We start from the raw sequence: 18,094 nt of genomic DNA on the forward strand, positions 1-18,094 counted from the left end.
TTTAACACTGGACGTTAAGCAACCAACAATCAATCAATCTTACTTTAATAAATTAAAACTTTAGTGTTCCTCAACCTTTTTTAAATGCAGAAACTGACAAATAATTTATAAGAACTTCATGATCAATCTTTTTTTGCTTACTTTAACCTTCTCATGACTCTGTCAAAAATTTTCAGAAAATTAAATTGTTTCTTTGATATCTATGTATTTCAAATAAGCACCAGTTTTGTTTTCTCTAACAAAAAAATTACATTTATTTTTAATCAGTAAAAAATATTTTTCAACTATTCAAACTGCAACAGTTTATTAGATCTTATGAGTATACAAACAAGTAAAACTGTGAGCTACTGCTCACTGATGATAACCCAAATACTTGACAGTTAAGGAGGTTCGCTTGTCATGTTATGGATTTTTTGTCAGATTTTAGGAATCCTCTAGTTTAATCCATTTGAATGCCTAAAAAAAGTTTGTCCATTGACCCCTTTTCTTTTTTATAAATCTTTTACATGTAAAATGATAAGCCATCGGGAAAAGTCTTGTTAAAATAATATTGTAAAAAAATTTAAATAGTTTTTGAGAACTTAAACTTGTCAATGATAAAGCTATGAAAAGTCAAGAGAGAACATTTTTCCCGCCAAAATTTCAATGGTCTAATATCTTGAAAACAAGGAAATTGACTTATATATTTTTTTTGCTCTTTTGATTCATTTATAATTATTAATCCCCTATTGATATAAACCAGTTTTTTGAAAAGTTAATTATTTTTAAACTGAGAAGCAAACGCCCTTAACAAGAAGTTGTTGGGTGATAACTTTATAAACACAACGCACAGTTCAGCTGACTTATATAAACCCTGAAACAAACTTTCAGCAATCCATTTTGTGTAGATCAGGAAAAAAAAGTGACAAAAATGTTCAACTTGGACATCATGTGAACAATGACGTAAGTGTTTGGTAAACAGGAAGTTTTTGAGTGATGATTCTGAAAATGCATCACACAGTATAGCTGACTTTTATAAACCCTGCAACCAAATTTCAGAAATCCTTGTAATGTAGTTCCTGATGAAAAATGTGATGAAAATTTTCAACTTGGACATCATGTGAACAATGATGCAAGTGTTTGGTAAACAGGAAATTGTTGAGTGATGAATCTGAAAACGCATCACAAGGTATAACTGACTCATATTAACCGTGAAACAAAATTTCTGAAATCCTTGTGATGTAGTTCGTGAGAAAAATGTGATGAATATTGTCAACTTTGATGTCATGTGTAAAATGATGTAAGTGTTTGGTAAACAGGAAATTGTTGAGTGATGAATCTGAAAACGCATCACAGGGTATAACTGACGCATATAAACCTTGAAACAAATTTCCTTAATCCTTGTAATGTAGTTCCTGAGAAAGATGTGCTGAAAAATAATCATAGGACAGACGCACAGGTGGAAAAAAATAATGTCCATAAATAGGGCATAACAAAAATAAAGTAAGGAAATAAAGAAAATTATTTTATTTATATTACATAAAATATTTTTGAATGTACAGGTGTATTTAACAATGATGTTATTTTTACAATGGATAAAACATATGGATATATTATAAATGAAGTGCATAGGAAAGAAAAACATCCATCTAGTCTTGATCAATAATACAAAAAATATAAAATCATTAATCAAGAAATTTGCAAAGGAAAGTGTTTACTTTGAATTCAAATTTTCTTTCCTTGGTACCAATTTTTGTTAAATGAGGAAAAACCTACATACTTGATTTAGTGGTTTTCACACAATCTGCATATATACCTATTAGGAATTAGTATTTGGTTGAATACTTAAATTTGAGAATCACATTTATATAATAGGATTTAAACCCACGAATCAACTAGTAAGGATTCAATAATCCACAAGGTATTTTGTTGTTCATATTGCTTATATCTTTCTAATAGTTCAGAATCTTGACAGAATTTACAACAGATAAATAAAAGACTATTATTTTTATTCCCATGATGCATTCTTCAACCAAAGATCTATCTGAATGATATGATATTGAGTTTCAATCGTATTTTTATTAAACAATTCAACAAAATCCAAATGTATAGAAACAAATAAAAAGATTTTAAATATAAATTTTGTACAAGTAGAAATTTACACATAATATATTTTGGATTATTTTACAATATTGTTGTCAGTATAGCACACAATACGAGGAAGGCTAAGTTTGTATGAAGATTATCTCCCATGTTTGTACGTCCCATTACTATCTGTGTTCGAGAACTCAACCATTCTGATGCAACTGGATCACTGCTGACCAAAGGACCTATTTTTTTCTGTACTGTCGAATGGTATGTATTTATCCATTGAATCTGAAAAACATGGATGATCCTAATCAGAACAAGTCTTTAACTCGAGGGTAATAATAGTAATGTTTGTAAACATTCTAATGATAACCATCTTTACCATGTGACATCTGTGACCTGAGGAGCCAAAGGACTAATCATTTTGGTATTTCGAGGTAAGGTTCAATAGAAATGAAATTAATAATGATAAAATCTATTATTACATAAATTGCAATAAAATACCGAGATTTCCCAGTTTTAAAAATAAACACTGATGATTTCGACTTTATTCCTATGAAAAATTCCATGGTCAAAGAATAAATACTCTACTTGTGACGAAGCAGGAGGTTATCCTATAAAACTTTTTTCAATTTTAATTACGAAACTGAAAATAAAAAGTATTTTGCCTCCTAAATATGAGATTTGATTGTTCTTTTAAAAGTTATAATGTACAAGACAGCTAATTATGAATTTCATACATTTTTAATCAGTATGTGATTACTAAAAAAAACATAACATTAAAACAAACACACTATGATGTGGGTCTCATTGGGGACGTCTCAGTGTGATTGCCTATTTTTTATAAGAGTGATACATGAAAGTCAAATTATTGTGCCGTAAAAACAGGAGATGAAGTCAAGCGGGACACAGGAAATTGCAAAAAAAAGAGAATTTTTTACATACATAATGTAAGCGAGATACAAGATTCTGACAAAACAGTAAGCGGGATACGGGAATCTGACAAAAAAGTAAGCATGTTTTTGTTATGTAAAATTCATCTTTTTTTAAATTAAATTGCTAAACATCTTTCCTTCCCTTTGTTAATGTTAAACTATATACTAAAAGGAAAAATCAAGTCCAGTTTAAAAAAAATGTTTCAACATTAACACTTATTTAAAAACTTGACTGAGCAAATAAGAATATCCAATAGATGCTTGCCAGCAGGTATATTAAGTTTCATGTATCACTAATGGCGGTAATGCCCTTGTATGCATTAATTCGGTCAAAGATATTTTACCTAATATTCATTCCAAGTTTTGATTAATATTCAATTTATTCTAAATTATTTACTATCTGATTGTTCTGTATTTTGTCAAACAAGCACCTGCAGGAATAACTGAATTCAGGTATATACTAGATTAGCAGTCAGCAGGCAGAATAAGACCAGCTTATTCAGGTCTAATAATATACTAGTCACATTTGTAGTTTGGAAAAATAATAGGTCACATTGCATCACTGCATGGCAAACAAATAAAAGTTGCAGAGTTAACATTAATCTAAGAACAATCTAACTTCACACAAAATTAATATATAGAGGTCAGCATGAATCAGGAATAGACAACATTCGGTATCATATATCAAACCCTAAAAGGTCACATGTTGAGAAAATTTCTGGACAATTTTTTTTTTTAAATCCACTAATTTTGAACTACTGCAGTTCTAACAATTTTCAATTGTCTGATTTAACAAAATAAGATTTCTAAACAAATGAGCTGCATCAAATATAAATCAACTGTATGCAAATAAATAACATTACATCTTTTTACTTATTTTGGGTTGAAAAAAATCCTTTACAAAGTCTGCAACTGTTTGAAAAATAAGTTGTTATAAGAACCCTACAAGACAAACCAAAATTCATCCTTTATTTTGTATTTAAATGTCCAAAAATCTATCAAAATCTTGTACATGTACTTGTATATTTTTACTTGAATTTATAGGGTCAATTTCTATCCGACGCAGCTCAAATATCATAGTGTTTTCTGATATTCTTAGAGTAGATCTTCATCATTAAATTTTCAAAAAAGACATCAAAATCCACTAATTGTAAGAAAACTTAACCAATTATTTGTTAATGATAATGATACACATTCAAATATATTGAGACTTTCACATATATTTAGGACAATTTTTTCTGTTATTGATATTAAAAGAAGAAGCAACATTAAATTGACATTATGCACAATCTTGAACATTTGAATGGTATCTCGAAAACAATTGTCCAACTCATCCTTAAACAATTTGCAGTAATGTCAAACTGACCAACAGTAATTAAAGATCTGTAACTTTCCTTGAAGACCATTTCATTTAATCTTTAATATATTCTTTAGCTAGAGGCTAGCTAACACCCACCTAATGTTGCTTACCTGGTTCATATATAACACATTATGTGGTAATGACCTCATATATTTCAATATTTTATTTGGGAACATTATTGAATAATCTTAACATCATATCAAGAATACATTAATCTGTATTCTTCTTTGAAAATATTGAGATCAAAACAAAACTTGAATTTGCATTGCAGTCTTTCCAAAAAATCTGATTTATTTATGTCTATGTAGACAACTATTTGAATTGAATTAAATAAGAGTATATGGAATAATAATTTACTCTGTATATTTTACAAATCAATGAGTCAACAGATATGTTAGGACAGCATGGGGTCATTCAGCTTTAAGTAAAAACCTGCCTTCTTGTACACCACTTTTTAATCTAGCTTTATATCAGAGGCATTTAAATGTAACCCTTTGTAAGATTATCTCCCCTGTTTATGCAGTTTAGACAATCGCTTTTAACAAATGATATTTTGAGTGGATTTTTCTCCTTGTTACAAATTCATCTCCAAAAATTGAGCAAGGTGTGTTCTGGCACTCAGATATTAAGTCATGTTGGATGGTTTTCTGTATTTGGTATCCTCAGCTTTGATTTACATCTATAACACTAATCGAATTAGACATAAACCACTTACCTGTTCTGGACTCAACAAATCATAGTCAATCAAGTTTGGTTCATAGGGTACCAGAGTAACTGTTTCAAATGTCAGAAAGGTACTGTTCATAAAGTTGTACTGAAAACAAAAAGTTGTATTATAAAAATTATTGTTCATGATTTCAAAATTATCCTCAAACAGGGCTTTTCTAACTGTTCTATGGCATAAGAACAGGTTGTGAACTTGTCTAATTGGTTTAGACCCACCACATTTTGTGCATAAACAAAGTCTGGTTATCACGAATATGGTTTTTTTACATGTACATGTATGTTTTTCAGCGGTGCTTTGCTTTTGCGCCAATTGGCATTTCATTTGCGCCAAAAAAATCTTTCATTTGCGCCACAAACCATATTTCATTTGCGCCAAAAACTAAATCTTTCATTTGCGCCAATATTACAGGTAAGTACAGGTAAATACAGGTAAATACATGTAGATTCATGTTAAGATCTCTTGTTATAACATGGGAAATGGGTCCATAAATATATTCGTTTTACTACAATTACATGAAGTAGGTGTATTTTCACTGATATTAACATCTTTACACAATTGACTATAATTAAACACAAATTTCCGGGTAGATTTCTTGTAAAAATTACAAATAAGAGGTAGCTCAGTATTGTCAAAATATCCAGGAATTTGTTCTTTAACAGAATGGTCGTTATTTACAAAATCAAAGCCTTTATTGACATACTTAATTTTAATAAAATGTTTTTTATGATCTTCAGGGCGATCAATTTTGGGAAATAATTTAGAATAACAATATGCCATAATAATTTGAACAATTTCATAGTTAGGACTGCTATATGAAATTGTGTTGCAATCCTCCAAAATTTTATTTAACTTATTAACCGGTAACGAACAGATAATGTCTGCCGTTGTTGTTTGAAATAGAAATTAGGTTTCTATATCTAAACATATTCCTCAGAAATCAGTTATCATAAAATCATACAAGTTATGCTAAAACCTCGATAAAATCATACAAGTAATGCTAAAATCATACAAGTAATGTTAAAACCTGAATAAAAACTTTGGTAAAATCATGAAAGTAATGTTAAAACCTTGATAAAAACAGAAAAGAAAGCACTATACACTGAAGTACATTATTGAGACATTTGTTAGCACTATAGTAAAATTACAAGTCTGTTCTGGCACCAAATTTATAAGCAACGGTCTTGATGTAGTCATGTCTTGAAATTTCCCCTCTTAGGTGCAAGCCATATTTCTCCATAAGATCGTCAGCTTTCTCTTTCTCCCATCGAACTTCTTTACAACGTCAACATTTTTTAAAACATATGATAACCTATATATGTGGTCTTCAAATATCTCAGAATTATTTCCTCTTTTTGTCTCAGATTTGACTATGTCCATCTTGACACCTTACACTGGACTGGTCATGTGAACACTATATATTTAATTATAACCTTATAGTGACTCTCAGTTTTGTATAAAAATGAGTATAAACTAACACATATATCCAGGGGGAGTTATGTACAAACAAAAAACAAAATAAATCGTAAATGATATTTAACTTTTCCGTTATATTACCTGTCATACCTGTAAAATGGCGCAAATGAAGGTTGTTATTTTTGGCGCAAATGTTATATAACCTTGTGGCGCAAATGAAAGGTTTGAATTTTTAAAAATTGGCGCAAATGAAATGCGCCCGTTTTTCAGAGGAATTGGGTGTTGATATAGTATTGGAGATTAATGGGAAAATTGGAAGTCTAAAATTACCCTAATTTAAATTGCTTTATAAGCTTTAAATGTCATCACTGTCCCTGTTACAAACCAGATATCAAGTGAGTCTGTAAAGTTGAACTCAATGGTGGCAATAATATTAAGTTCATTCAACACAGCAAAAATCTTAATTTTGACAAATATGTTGACAGATCTCAAATTAAAACTGCATCACTGTTTTAAAAGCTGTAATCAAAATAATAAATTCAGATATATTCAATATAACAGCAAAATGTGAGTGCAGATAATATCCCAACTCACATGCTCAATAAAATGGCTGATTTTTGAAAAGTGATATCAAAGAAATTTCATCTAAAACTTTAATAATAGATTATGATAATATATCAATCTAAATATAGCTGTTATGTTTTATAAAAACTTTCTCCGGGGCAGTGATATACAGAAATCCATCCGTGATTCCATGATTTCTGAATGAAAAATTGGTCACCAAGTTATCTTTTTCTTCATATATTTCAAACTAAAGTTATAATATCAAAATTAGCTGTATCCACCTATGGATGAACACACAGAGAATAGGATTTTAACAGACAAAAGGTCTGACATCTCTTAAGCAGTTTGAATTCATTTTATGAAAATAAATTGCAAGATTTCTAAACCTGCAGTTGACAATGTTTTCTCAAGGTACCAATCTGCTTTATTGCCCTCTCAGATATGTGTTATTTATATAATATGTATTGCATAGACTTACTGTAGTTTCTGCCTCTGTTACCATGACAATATTTTCTAATCTGATACCAAATTGGCCAGCTTCATAATAACCAGGCTCTAAATATAAATATTGTTATGTTAATATTTTAACAAAAATAAAAAAATATAGCAGTGGTTATTAACAATTGTATTAATATACCAACCTACCATTATTGTATCTATAAAATTATATATGTATTGAAAATAAATACATTTATTTGTATATATTAAACTTATTATTTCAAATTTGTTTTTTAAGGAGTAAATTATTGTAAAACATTTAAAAACAAGCTAATTCATGTTGTGAGTTACATTACTATCTTAGGTTAGGGTGAAGGTTAGCGCCTAAAATATTTAAGTTTGTTGCATTGTTATATGCACCTGATCTAAATCAGGAGACTTTTATTGCGTGGTAGCTATTTGTTGATGTAGTTCATAAGTGTTTCTCATTTTGAATATAGATTAAACCATTGTTTTTTCTGTTTGAATTGTTTAACACTAGTTGTTTTGGGAGCCCTTTAACCCTTGCTGTTTAGGTGTGATCAAAGGCTCTGTGTTGAAGGCTGTACTTTCACCATTATTGATTTACTTTTTACAAATTGTGACTTGGATGAAGAGTTGTATTAACGTCACTCATACCACATCTTCTTCGACATTCTAACTTACCATCAGAGAAAAACATAAACTCATCCAGCTTCTCATCACTAGCAAAACTGGCATGAGATAGGGAAATTCTTCCTGGACCTGTTTAATATTAAAATAATTACATTATTATCATTGGAAACCTAATTAATACTGTTTTCCATGCATTAAGTGGCAAATGAAACTAGAGGCTCTGAAGAGCCAGTGTCCCTCACCTTGGTCTATGTGCATATTAAACAAAAGACAGATGGATTAATGACAAGGGCCAGGTGAGATAATAATATTTAAGATATTAACCAGAAACAGACAGCAACCCAACAATCGATTGTCCAATTTGTCTGAAGATATGAGGCAGCTAGCTGTTGACCTGATGTCAGATTTGCTCTAAATGCTTCGGTTTCAGAGTTGTAAGGCAAAATCTACATTTTACCCCTATGTTCTATCTTTAGCCATGGCGGCCATCTTGGTTGGTTGGACAGGTCATATATAGGACACATTTTTAAACTACATACCCCAATGATGATTGTGGCCAAGTTTGGTTAAATTTGGCCCAGTAGTTTAAGAGGAGAAGATTTTTATAAAAGTTAACGATGATGGACGACAGAAGACAAGGACGGACCCCAAGTGATGAAAAAAGCTCACCTGGCCTTTTAGGCCAGGTGAGCTAAAAAAATAGTTCTTCCAAGTTTCAGTTCTTTTTCCCCACCTTATCTTAAATTCTTTCTTTATGTTTGATACATGCTCAAGCATTGCATAAAGAAGCAAATGTTTTAAATTCATCTTTTTATTGATTTTCAATTCATTTTCCCATTCATCTTATTCATCTCATTTATATTTGGATAATTGATTTTCATCTTACAATCTGGAACTGGTTAAAACTTAATATTTTTTTCATCATTTTTGTTAAGATATATATTCTACCTTCATGTACACTGAGATATGACCCTATACCATGCCCTGTGCCATGTCTGTATTCTAAACCTACATCCCATAATGGTCTTCTGGCTATTGCATCAATTTCACGTCCTAAAAATAATTAATATGGAAGTAGTAATCTTGACATAATAAAGCTTTAAAACTATGTAATTATAATCTAATATGCACTGATATTTAACATTTTATATTTGGAAATGTTTGTATGCTAATGATTTTTTCTTTAGACATTTGACCTCACAATTTATTTGACAGAAACATTTCCATTTGTTTGATGTGTTCAAGTTTTTTATTTTGTCATTTCACATTTGTTTAGTGACTTTCCATTTTTTTATTTGACTTTTTCCATGTCAACTTAAACCCATTGTAGAAGGCAGTGAAAATCCAACGAACACTGTGTGACTATTATACTGCCTCTGTCTATAACTAAAACCACAAAACGCCACCAAATGTAAAAGTAACCAGATATAGGTATCATAGTTAAAAAAAAATTCAAGTGAAAGTCAAGGGAGGGAACTGATTAAATTTTTCTTCTTCAAGGCTACAGACATCAAATGTTAGGTATGACTATGTTTCTTCTCTGTAAAAGTGTTATAATGTGTTGAATTCATGTGTTATGTTCTGTACAGTATTCTTGGTGTAGTCAAACTATTACAGGCTACTTACATTTTTATACAATATCAAATATGTGTGTTTTGTTTTAAAATAAAATACATGAGATTTTGATGCATGTTTTGATCTTTATATTATGTTCTTAACAAAAAGGTGTCTGCTTTTGCATTAGCAACAACAAACTATGATTATAAGAATAGATTATTGCTCTTAATAAATAAAAGTTATTTTGTACTGGTTTATATTTGGAATAAATTTTCTATAGTTATTATTAATAAATGATATACAAGGGAGATAATGTATATGAAACCATAAAAATCAGGATTATCTCCCATTCACACAGAATAGAATGATTGCCAACGTTTACTAGTTTTAAAATAATCATTGGTTAATTGTTAAGTATTGATTTAAAATAAAATGATTAAGATTCTTTTTAAATTCAAAGTGACATTATGATTATAACAGAAGTTAATATTTTGTACATCAACTGTTCAACATTTCATAGGCTTCATACATATATTCTTTGTGGAATTTTTGCATTTACCAGACATTTCTCAAAATTTGTGATATAAAAAAATTTAAAAAAAATCCTAAACTAATTTGCTGCATTTCACAATAATATTATATGCAGAACTATAAAATTTAATTGGCTTCTTACCTTTACTTTTCCAGTTTTACGTTTACAAAAGTCATTTCTTAAAATTTGTGATTTGTTTTAACAAAAACAAATTTTTCCCCAAAATTAAAGAGTTGAATTTCACAAAAATATAATTAATACATCTATTTAAAATACACAACAACTGTTGGAAATTCCATTGGCCTCCTATCTATATTTTTTAAATTTTATCATTTACAAAAATTGCGAATTGTCTAAGGGAAATCTATATGACTACCACATCCACATCTTTGCAGCAGGGCCTTATTTTAATTGTGTTACAAACTATTCTAAATGTAAAACTAATAATATCCTTGTTTGTTCACTTAATGACATCTAGCTGTACAATCTGATGCATAACATATTGGAGAATTGTAGCATATAACGTACAACTCTAGTTACATCACTTTAACATCTATATTAAATTAAAAATAAACTATACATGAATTAAAATCATGCAAACACTAACTCACTCAAGCATGGTGTCAACATTCTGAATAGATTTTACATGTTTATTTTTACCCTCACAAGCACAAAGATTATGGCATGCAAAATAAAAAAAAACGAAAAAGTTATTTTCAAAGGCTTCATTTGAACAGACTTTTATTTTTTTTTAAAACACATCCTCTCAGTGTGATGAATGACTGTAAAAGATAATAAGACAATGGGTGTAATAACACGTCATTTCAATTCAACAAAAATATAATTTCAGTCCGTTGATTTTTTTAGATTGAAATTTTTTTTCTTCTGAATTGTCTGACCATAGATGGCATTTTGGGTTAAGTTTTTTGTGTGATTTGGCGGTAATATATCATTCTGCACAACAGGGTCTACTCAATAATCATGCTAATTTTTATATTCATGTTATTTGGTATTTTTTATCATGCATTAAGATATTGATTGATTTATTAATGAGTGTGTTTATTGAAATATATATATATGGTAAATTTAATTAAATGGTTGTTATTAAACCAGCCCAGAATCTGTAGTGTGTTATTTCATTTTACTTTTTTAGTATGATTATTATCTGTGGTTGTAATATATGGGTTTTAAGAGAAGACAATTTTAAATATGAAAAAAAAACAAAAAACAATCTACATGCTTTTCTAAATGCTAGAACATGTACAAACAAAGTGCATAACTCACCATAGGGACCATGGGGCCCCTTGTAAAACTTAAATCTGGCCAGGTCAACCTGACCCATGAGGACACGAGTGTAACATTCCTGTAGTAACAAAGAATGCATTCATATTTTAATTGAAATCTGGTATTATTATACATAGTTTGCATAAACGTTGAAATCCTAAACCCATTTTAGAGACACATTGCTATTTTAAGTTACTCATTGTGACAATTTTATGACGGAAGTCACATCCAAACTTACCATATAAAGTGTTAGGAAATAAAATGCGAGCTAAATCAACTTGTCCCATCAATACTCTAGTGTAACACTCCTACAAAATCAATCATTTTAATATCATGGAATACTATCATTTAAGAATTGAATGCTTCTTTTTATAAATTTATTGGGGTGTAAAAGCGTTGACCGAAGTACATTTTGTATGAAGCGCAGAAGCGCTTCATTCTAAAAATGTACGCACGGTCAACGCTTTTACAACCCTATAAAGTTACAAAAAGAAGCATTCAATACTTATAATTACATTTTTTAGCTAGGATTATAAAAACACGATTTTCATGAAGATAAATTTTTAAATTCACCTGTGCACTTTATTGTGGGACCTCGTGTCATCATGAATGAAATGTTATTGTCTCATGCAACTGCTTACGGAATAACATGTGATGTGCAATTAGCCAATCAGAATAACGTATTATAATGAAACATACATCTAATGTAATTATTAACATATAAACATTTCTTTTAATTTAAAACCATAACAAATCTTTATATTCCCCATGAAAAAAATGTGAGAAATTAAAAACCGTGCTAGGAACACCCCAACATTTTTAAAGTAGGTGTCCAACAGGTGAAAATGTATTATAATTCAAACATAAGCAAAAGGAATAAGTTTTGAAATTGTACTTTGTGCAATATTAAACATGTAATATATGTGACAATGTCTTACTTTCTGGTAGTCTGTAGGAGTACCAAAATGGAATGTTCTTGTCACATCTGTTGTTCCATCCCTACAAAATAATGGAATATTCTGATATCTTTTACTCCCTCTCTACTATAAATAGCCATCAAAAAAACTTTTCTTTTATGATAAAATAAGATTAAATATAAATCATGTCTGATTGTCAACAAGATAAATATCTATTTTAGAAACCAAATGATGTGGATGTTAACAAAATTCAGTTTTGTTGACAAAAAGTCATCAAGATTATGAGTACCTGAGCCCAGTCATCAGTTTTTGCCTTCTATTTCTTAAAACATTTTATTCATCAAATTCAAAGTTCAATCTTACATTTATGGCTGCCCTCTCTGTAAAGCAAAGTATATAATTCTTAAAAATATAATTTACAAGCTAAAATTTTCAAAAAGTAAATAGCTTTTTAACCAACATGTTCCTGTGTGGTAATATATATAGAAGTACATGTTTTAATATAAAATTTAAACCCATTATTTGACCTACTAACTATCTCAGCTATGGTTTAAAGCATACATGTATACAACTAAATTTATAAAAAAAAAATACATCTATGTATGCATTGTATCATGGTTATAAATTCTGTAATGGACAAATCATAAATTGTAAGGTGTATTTACAAATTACTCCCCTTTAATGTCAGTTTTCAATGTACAGATGTAATATTATCAAAATCTAGGACAGAATTTCGAGAAATGTTGCTAAGGGTCATCTTAAAACTTGCAGTGGTGTGATTTTTTACTTTCTGTTGAAATTAATGTGGCTTAAAATGAAAATTAATAACTTAAGAGAAAGATTTTGTGTTATGAACAAGTACACATTCAATCCTCTTTGCAGGCCATTTCTAAGTTATAAAGAATAGCTTCTTTTATTTCTTTCCACATGTGAAATATGAACAAATGGTGCCATATAATCATGTTAAGTTTAGTTCCTCTCGTATGAAAGTAATGGATACTTGTGTTATCTATGGTACAAAGGGCAGTAACTCTAACAGAGAATTATAACAATTCACAACTATGTTCATGCTACTGTACATTCATTTTACTTTTTCTCTTGGATATACATGCAATACTTATTTTATATACTAACTCTAAAATTTCAAAATATCTTTCTTATGTAACCTGTCTTTCCTGTTAAGCCACAAAAAACATTTTACCATCATTGGATTTTATGAAAAGGCATTAATTTGTAAACTTTTAAAATGTATACCATCAATGATATATTAATTTTGTCAGAAGAACAACATATTCCATCTTTCTGCAATAACATGAATAAGATGGCAAGACTTTTATCATTATGAATTCTTAGAAATAAAAGAAACAATTGTTTAAGAACAGAAGAATGAAAAAAAGAGTATGCCAGGAAAATATAATCAGTCTGAGTGCAGCAGTTAAAGAATAAGTAATTTCAGCTAAACAAAATAAAGCTGTAAATCAGAGTTTGAAAATGCATGAAAGTCATGTCTAGAGTGATCAGAAAGAAGCTGTTATTTTAATGATCTAGATTATATGTGGTCAGAGTCAGCATTAGAACAAAGCTAACTTACAAATACTGGCCACCAGAATCTAACAAATACATTTCATTGACACTTAATTTCCTATCAGTAGCTGGTGTCGGAAAATAATGTATAACTGCCCCATTAGGTCCACTTCCAGATATACTTGGAAAACTTAAACCTCTGTTATGTGCAGCATTGCTGGAAATAAAATAATAACTTACAAATATTGACCTCTGTTATGTGCAGCATTGCTGGAAATAAAATAATAACTTACAAATATTGACCACCAGAATCTAGAAGATACATTTCATTGAGAGATAACTTTTTGTCTGTGTCTGCAGACGGGTGGTAATGAATAATGGCTCCATTACTACCAACAGCTGAAATACTGGAAAAACTCAAACCTCGGTTTTTTTCTTTTAATCTAAAGTGAAAAATAATCATATATCATTTAATCCAATCCTCTTTGGAATATACACAATATATGTTCATGTAAATATGAAAAAAAACAAAGGAAAAAGGCTTCTATCAGTCACATTCTGTGACAATATATATATAGGTCAAGGTGAATATTTTTTAAAAGTTATAGGAAATTCTAATAGCTTTTTTTATGCATGAATATTTTTCTATAGTTGACACCATGCCCTGCTCGCACTTGCATTTCCATTTTCAATGAACTGCCGATCAGTAATTTAGCATATATCTTCTGAAGATTAAAATGTTTATGAAAATCAACCTAAAACCTTAACCTAATGTTAACCACAGCCATAACTGTATCAGACAACAGTTAAATCTGGGTCAATACTATAATTTGGCATTAAAACCTTTTTGACCTTTAAGATGTCCAGGGTGATGTTGAAAATTAAAGCTGAATGCAAAGCCTTAGAAAATGATTAAAATCAAATTTCTGGAACTTCCTCAAACATGATATGTATCACAGTCCATATCTAAACCTGCAGCAGCAGCTCTATCTAGTATATTAAATATATCTTACAATCTATGCTCTTTGAGGTCTAATGCTGCTGATACCTCTGTCCATTCCTTTGTACCATCTTTCATCTAACAATGATTAAGAATAAGATTATTTCACTGGTAGAGATTTATGAAATGATCCCTTTAATGAGGGTAGCAACACTCTTTACCATCAGTCGTCAAGCTTCAAATTGATAAACATCTTACCATAATTGATCAAAATATCCTTATTGTGATTCATCAGCATTTCAAATAATTATAGTTAACTTTATGATTGGAAAAAACTTAAGGTGATTTGTCAGCATCATTCGATTTTTTTATCGTCTAAAAAAAGAGCACTTTTTATCCTCCCTTGTGTACCAAAATTACCGTTAAAAGTCATTTTTCAAGAACTTTTACTGTTATTTGTCATGAAGGTATCCCAATTTCATAACCTCATATATAGACAGTTTATATTAGGACTAGCAAAGTGAATGAATGTTAGATAATTAAATGAAAGACATTTCACCCGACAAAAATGTTTACATCAAAGACAAAATATAGTCACAAGGAAAAAAAAAAAAATGACAAATCAACTTCTCATGATTTCAATGCCTGAAAACCTAACTGTCCTTGTCACTTCAGGAGTCGGTTTCACCAAAAATACTTACTACTAAGATAGATCGTAAGTATATTAAAATGTTCCCGACATACACAGACCTGCCAACTATCCCCATTTTCGCGGTATCATCCCGATTTTAACCCCTCAACCTGAATCCCGATATCGGGATCGTAAAATTAGTCAAAATCCCGATTTTCAACCAATATACCCGAAAAAATTATTGTTTACCGATTTTGAAGTTTTTCTGATCAATTTTAAAAGATCAATCATTTTACCTGGGGACATATTATGACAAGTTAATGACCCTAAGCTAATCAACAGTCACAACAGGTGTCATAATTAGTGGTTGTATGTAATCAGATTACCTAATGGGTCGTAACAGTCCTCAAAATTAATTTGTATACACGGTCAAACAGCCTTTCAATTTTAATCAAGTTATCATACAAGCACAATTTGCAACATTTGCCGTAGTTCCACAGCAAAATCATAATTAATTGAAAGATGAGAACTGTAATGAACTCTCAAGAAAACATCGTTTATCTTGACATCTGTTTTATTTTTGAAACCAGACATCGTGTGTCTGTTGATTTAAAATAGACGCAATTTTTTTACACTTCTACTGTGTTACTGTATAAGCCTCCACCAGTAAGAGCACCTCTGATTTCAAAGAAAGATAACTCAAATTTTATCCATTTTCTCATTGATACTGATAAGACTATGAGTAAGCCTGACTAAATCAAAATCTGTCTTCACCCTTCTTACTTTAGGACATTTAGTTTTAGTTGTTTTGAGTCAAGGTTCATAGATGAGAATGTCTTTGGAGGGGGGGGGAAGGGGGGTCTCTACTTTCAATCCTTTATTTCTAATGCCATTTTCTCAGTTATTTTGTCAATTTTATAAGTTAATAGTACAAGAATCATGCAAATAAAAGAAATCAAGGCCTACAAGCTCATCATTAGTATACCAAAAGAAAAAAGAAGAGAACTTAGACCATTTTAGGAGTAAAAAACAATGCTCACAGAAAAGTCGCTAAAATTGTAACCGTTGAAATTTTTGTCGCGCGCTAAATCCCCCATGGAGATTTTCAAAAGTTGGCAGGTCTGCATACAACCAATCTTAGTTGAAAGTTTTTTTTGTGAAACCAACTCCTGTGTCCCTAACTGTCCCCTATTTGTCACAAGAGATAAATTGAAATAGGTAAATCAGAACTGAAATCACGGAATAACTATTTGTATGTACAATGTAACAGTTGTAAAGCAAAAATGAATCTTTCAAATGCAATATATGCAAGAAAATCATATCATTTATACTTACAGTTTTCTCTAAATTTGCTATGAAGGTAATCAGTGCAACTGCATCTCTAATCTAAAAAAATATAAATCACTGAAATGTTAAACTGCCATTCTTGAAAAAAAGTTCTGAAAATTGACATATTTTTGTTGTGTTGTTGTTCAAATAGAATCAGGTACTTTTCCAATTCAGTATTGTAAAGAATAATATCCATATTTCTAAGTAAAATAATAATATGGCAGTTTGATTGATCCTAATAATGCAAATGTGAAACAAATAGAAGACATGCGTCTGCTGCCATCTCCAATTAATACAGGCAGAAATGAAAATGCCCCGACAGATCTCAGCATATATCAGTATCTTCATTAATTCAAAATTTTATATCTTGTTGCTTCTTGTTCAGCTGTTACCAACTTTGGTACTAGAAATGTGGAATTGGCCAAACTAAGCAGCACAAAAATAAACTTCAGAAGAAATTATAATTCATGCCCACATCTTGAAAATTTCTAATAAAAATTGCTTTGAATGTTCTATCTTTCTTTTTTAAAATGAGTGACAAAATAAATAATTCTGATTTGAATTGATAAATCAGACAAGGAAGAAGATCTGTAAATTCACCAAAATTTCAGATTTTATTATTGTGCTATTTGATCAATGTACAAAAATGCAAAGATTAATTATCAGAGATCAGAAATCATTGCCAACAAATAAAGCTAATTTAAATGTTAATGTGCAAATTTGCAAAAAATTAACCTATCCCATCACAATTATCTTAATAATAAAACATTGCACATATTTCAGAATTGAAAGTATTTAACATATAAACAGTTTTAACTTTTTAACATTTGAATGAAATATAACTTACATGTGAATTTCTCATTCCTTGTTGTTCTACTGCATTCTTTCTGGTCTTTATCAAGGCAGCTGGAGTGTTAGCTTGATGAACTTTCTAAAAAAATATTGTGAATCATCACCAAAAAGTATACAGATCTTTAGATTAATATAACAAAGAAGTGTGTAAAGTTTTAAGCAATAATCATAAATTGTTTTTGAGATACGGCACAACATGTAAAAAAAAAAAAAAAACTCCCCCTTTTTTTACAAAATACTCAATAACTCAAATATGAAATTTTGAATCATCACCAAACAGTATACAGATATTAAGATTAATATAACTAAGAAGTGTTTAAAGTTTTAAGCCATAATCAAGAATTGTTTTTGAGATACGGTGCGACATGTG

General features: G+C 29.8%; 1 protein-coding gene across 8 annotated transcripts in view; it reads right to left on the reverse strand.

Moving 5' to 3' along the window:
* Positions 1-1,491: 1,491 nt before the first annotated feature.
* Positions 1,492-18,094, reverse strand: part of LOC134687607 (xaa-Pro aminopeptidase 1-like) — a 33,039-nt gene continuing 16,436 nt past the window's right edge. For 3 of the 8 annotated variants that reach the window (XM_063548039.1, XM_063548034.1, XM_063548040.1), the window contains exons 12-22: positions 17,720-17,803; positions 16,879-16,929; positions 14,986-15,050; positions 14,040-14,189; positions 12,470-12,530; positions 11,532-11,610; positions 9,107-9,211; positions 8,210-8,287; positions 7,545-7,621; positions 5,078-5,176; positions 1,492-2,355 (exon numbers count right to left, since the gene is read on the reverse strand). In XM_063548039.1, the coding sequence (XP_063404109.1) occupies positions 2,164-2,355; positions 5,078-5,176; positions 7,545-7,621; positions 8,210-8,287; positions 9,107-9,211; positions 11,532-11,610; positions 12,470-12,530; positions 14,040-14,189; positions 14,986-15,050; positions 16,879-16,929; positions 17,720-17,803 (1,041 nt within the window). In that variant the 3' untranslated portion in view covers positions 1,492-2,163. Of the gene's footprint in view, positions 2,356-5,077; positions 5,177-7,544; positions 7,622-8,209; positions 8,288-9,106; positions 9,212-11,531; positions 11,611-11,769; positions 11,840-12,469; positions 12,531-14,039; positions 14,190-14,265; positions 14,416-14,985; positions 15,051-16,878; positions 16,930-17,719; positions 17,804-18,094 lie in introns of all 8 variants that reach the window. The other 5 variants (XM_063548037.1, XM_063548035.1, XM_063548038.1 and 2 more) reach the window with 5 other exon arrangements.

This window comes from Mytilus trossulus, chromosome 10 (genome assembly GCF_036588685.1).
Source record: "Mytilus trossulus isolate FHL-02 chromosome 10, PNRI_Mtr1.1.1.hap1, whole genome shotgun sequence".
NCBI classification, from domain to species: Eukaryota; Metazoa; Mollusca; class Bivalvia; order Mytilida; family Mytilidae; genus Mytilus; species Mytilus trossulus.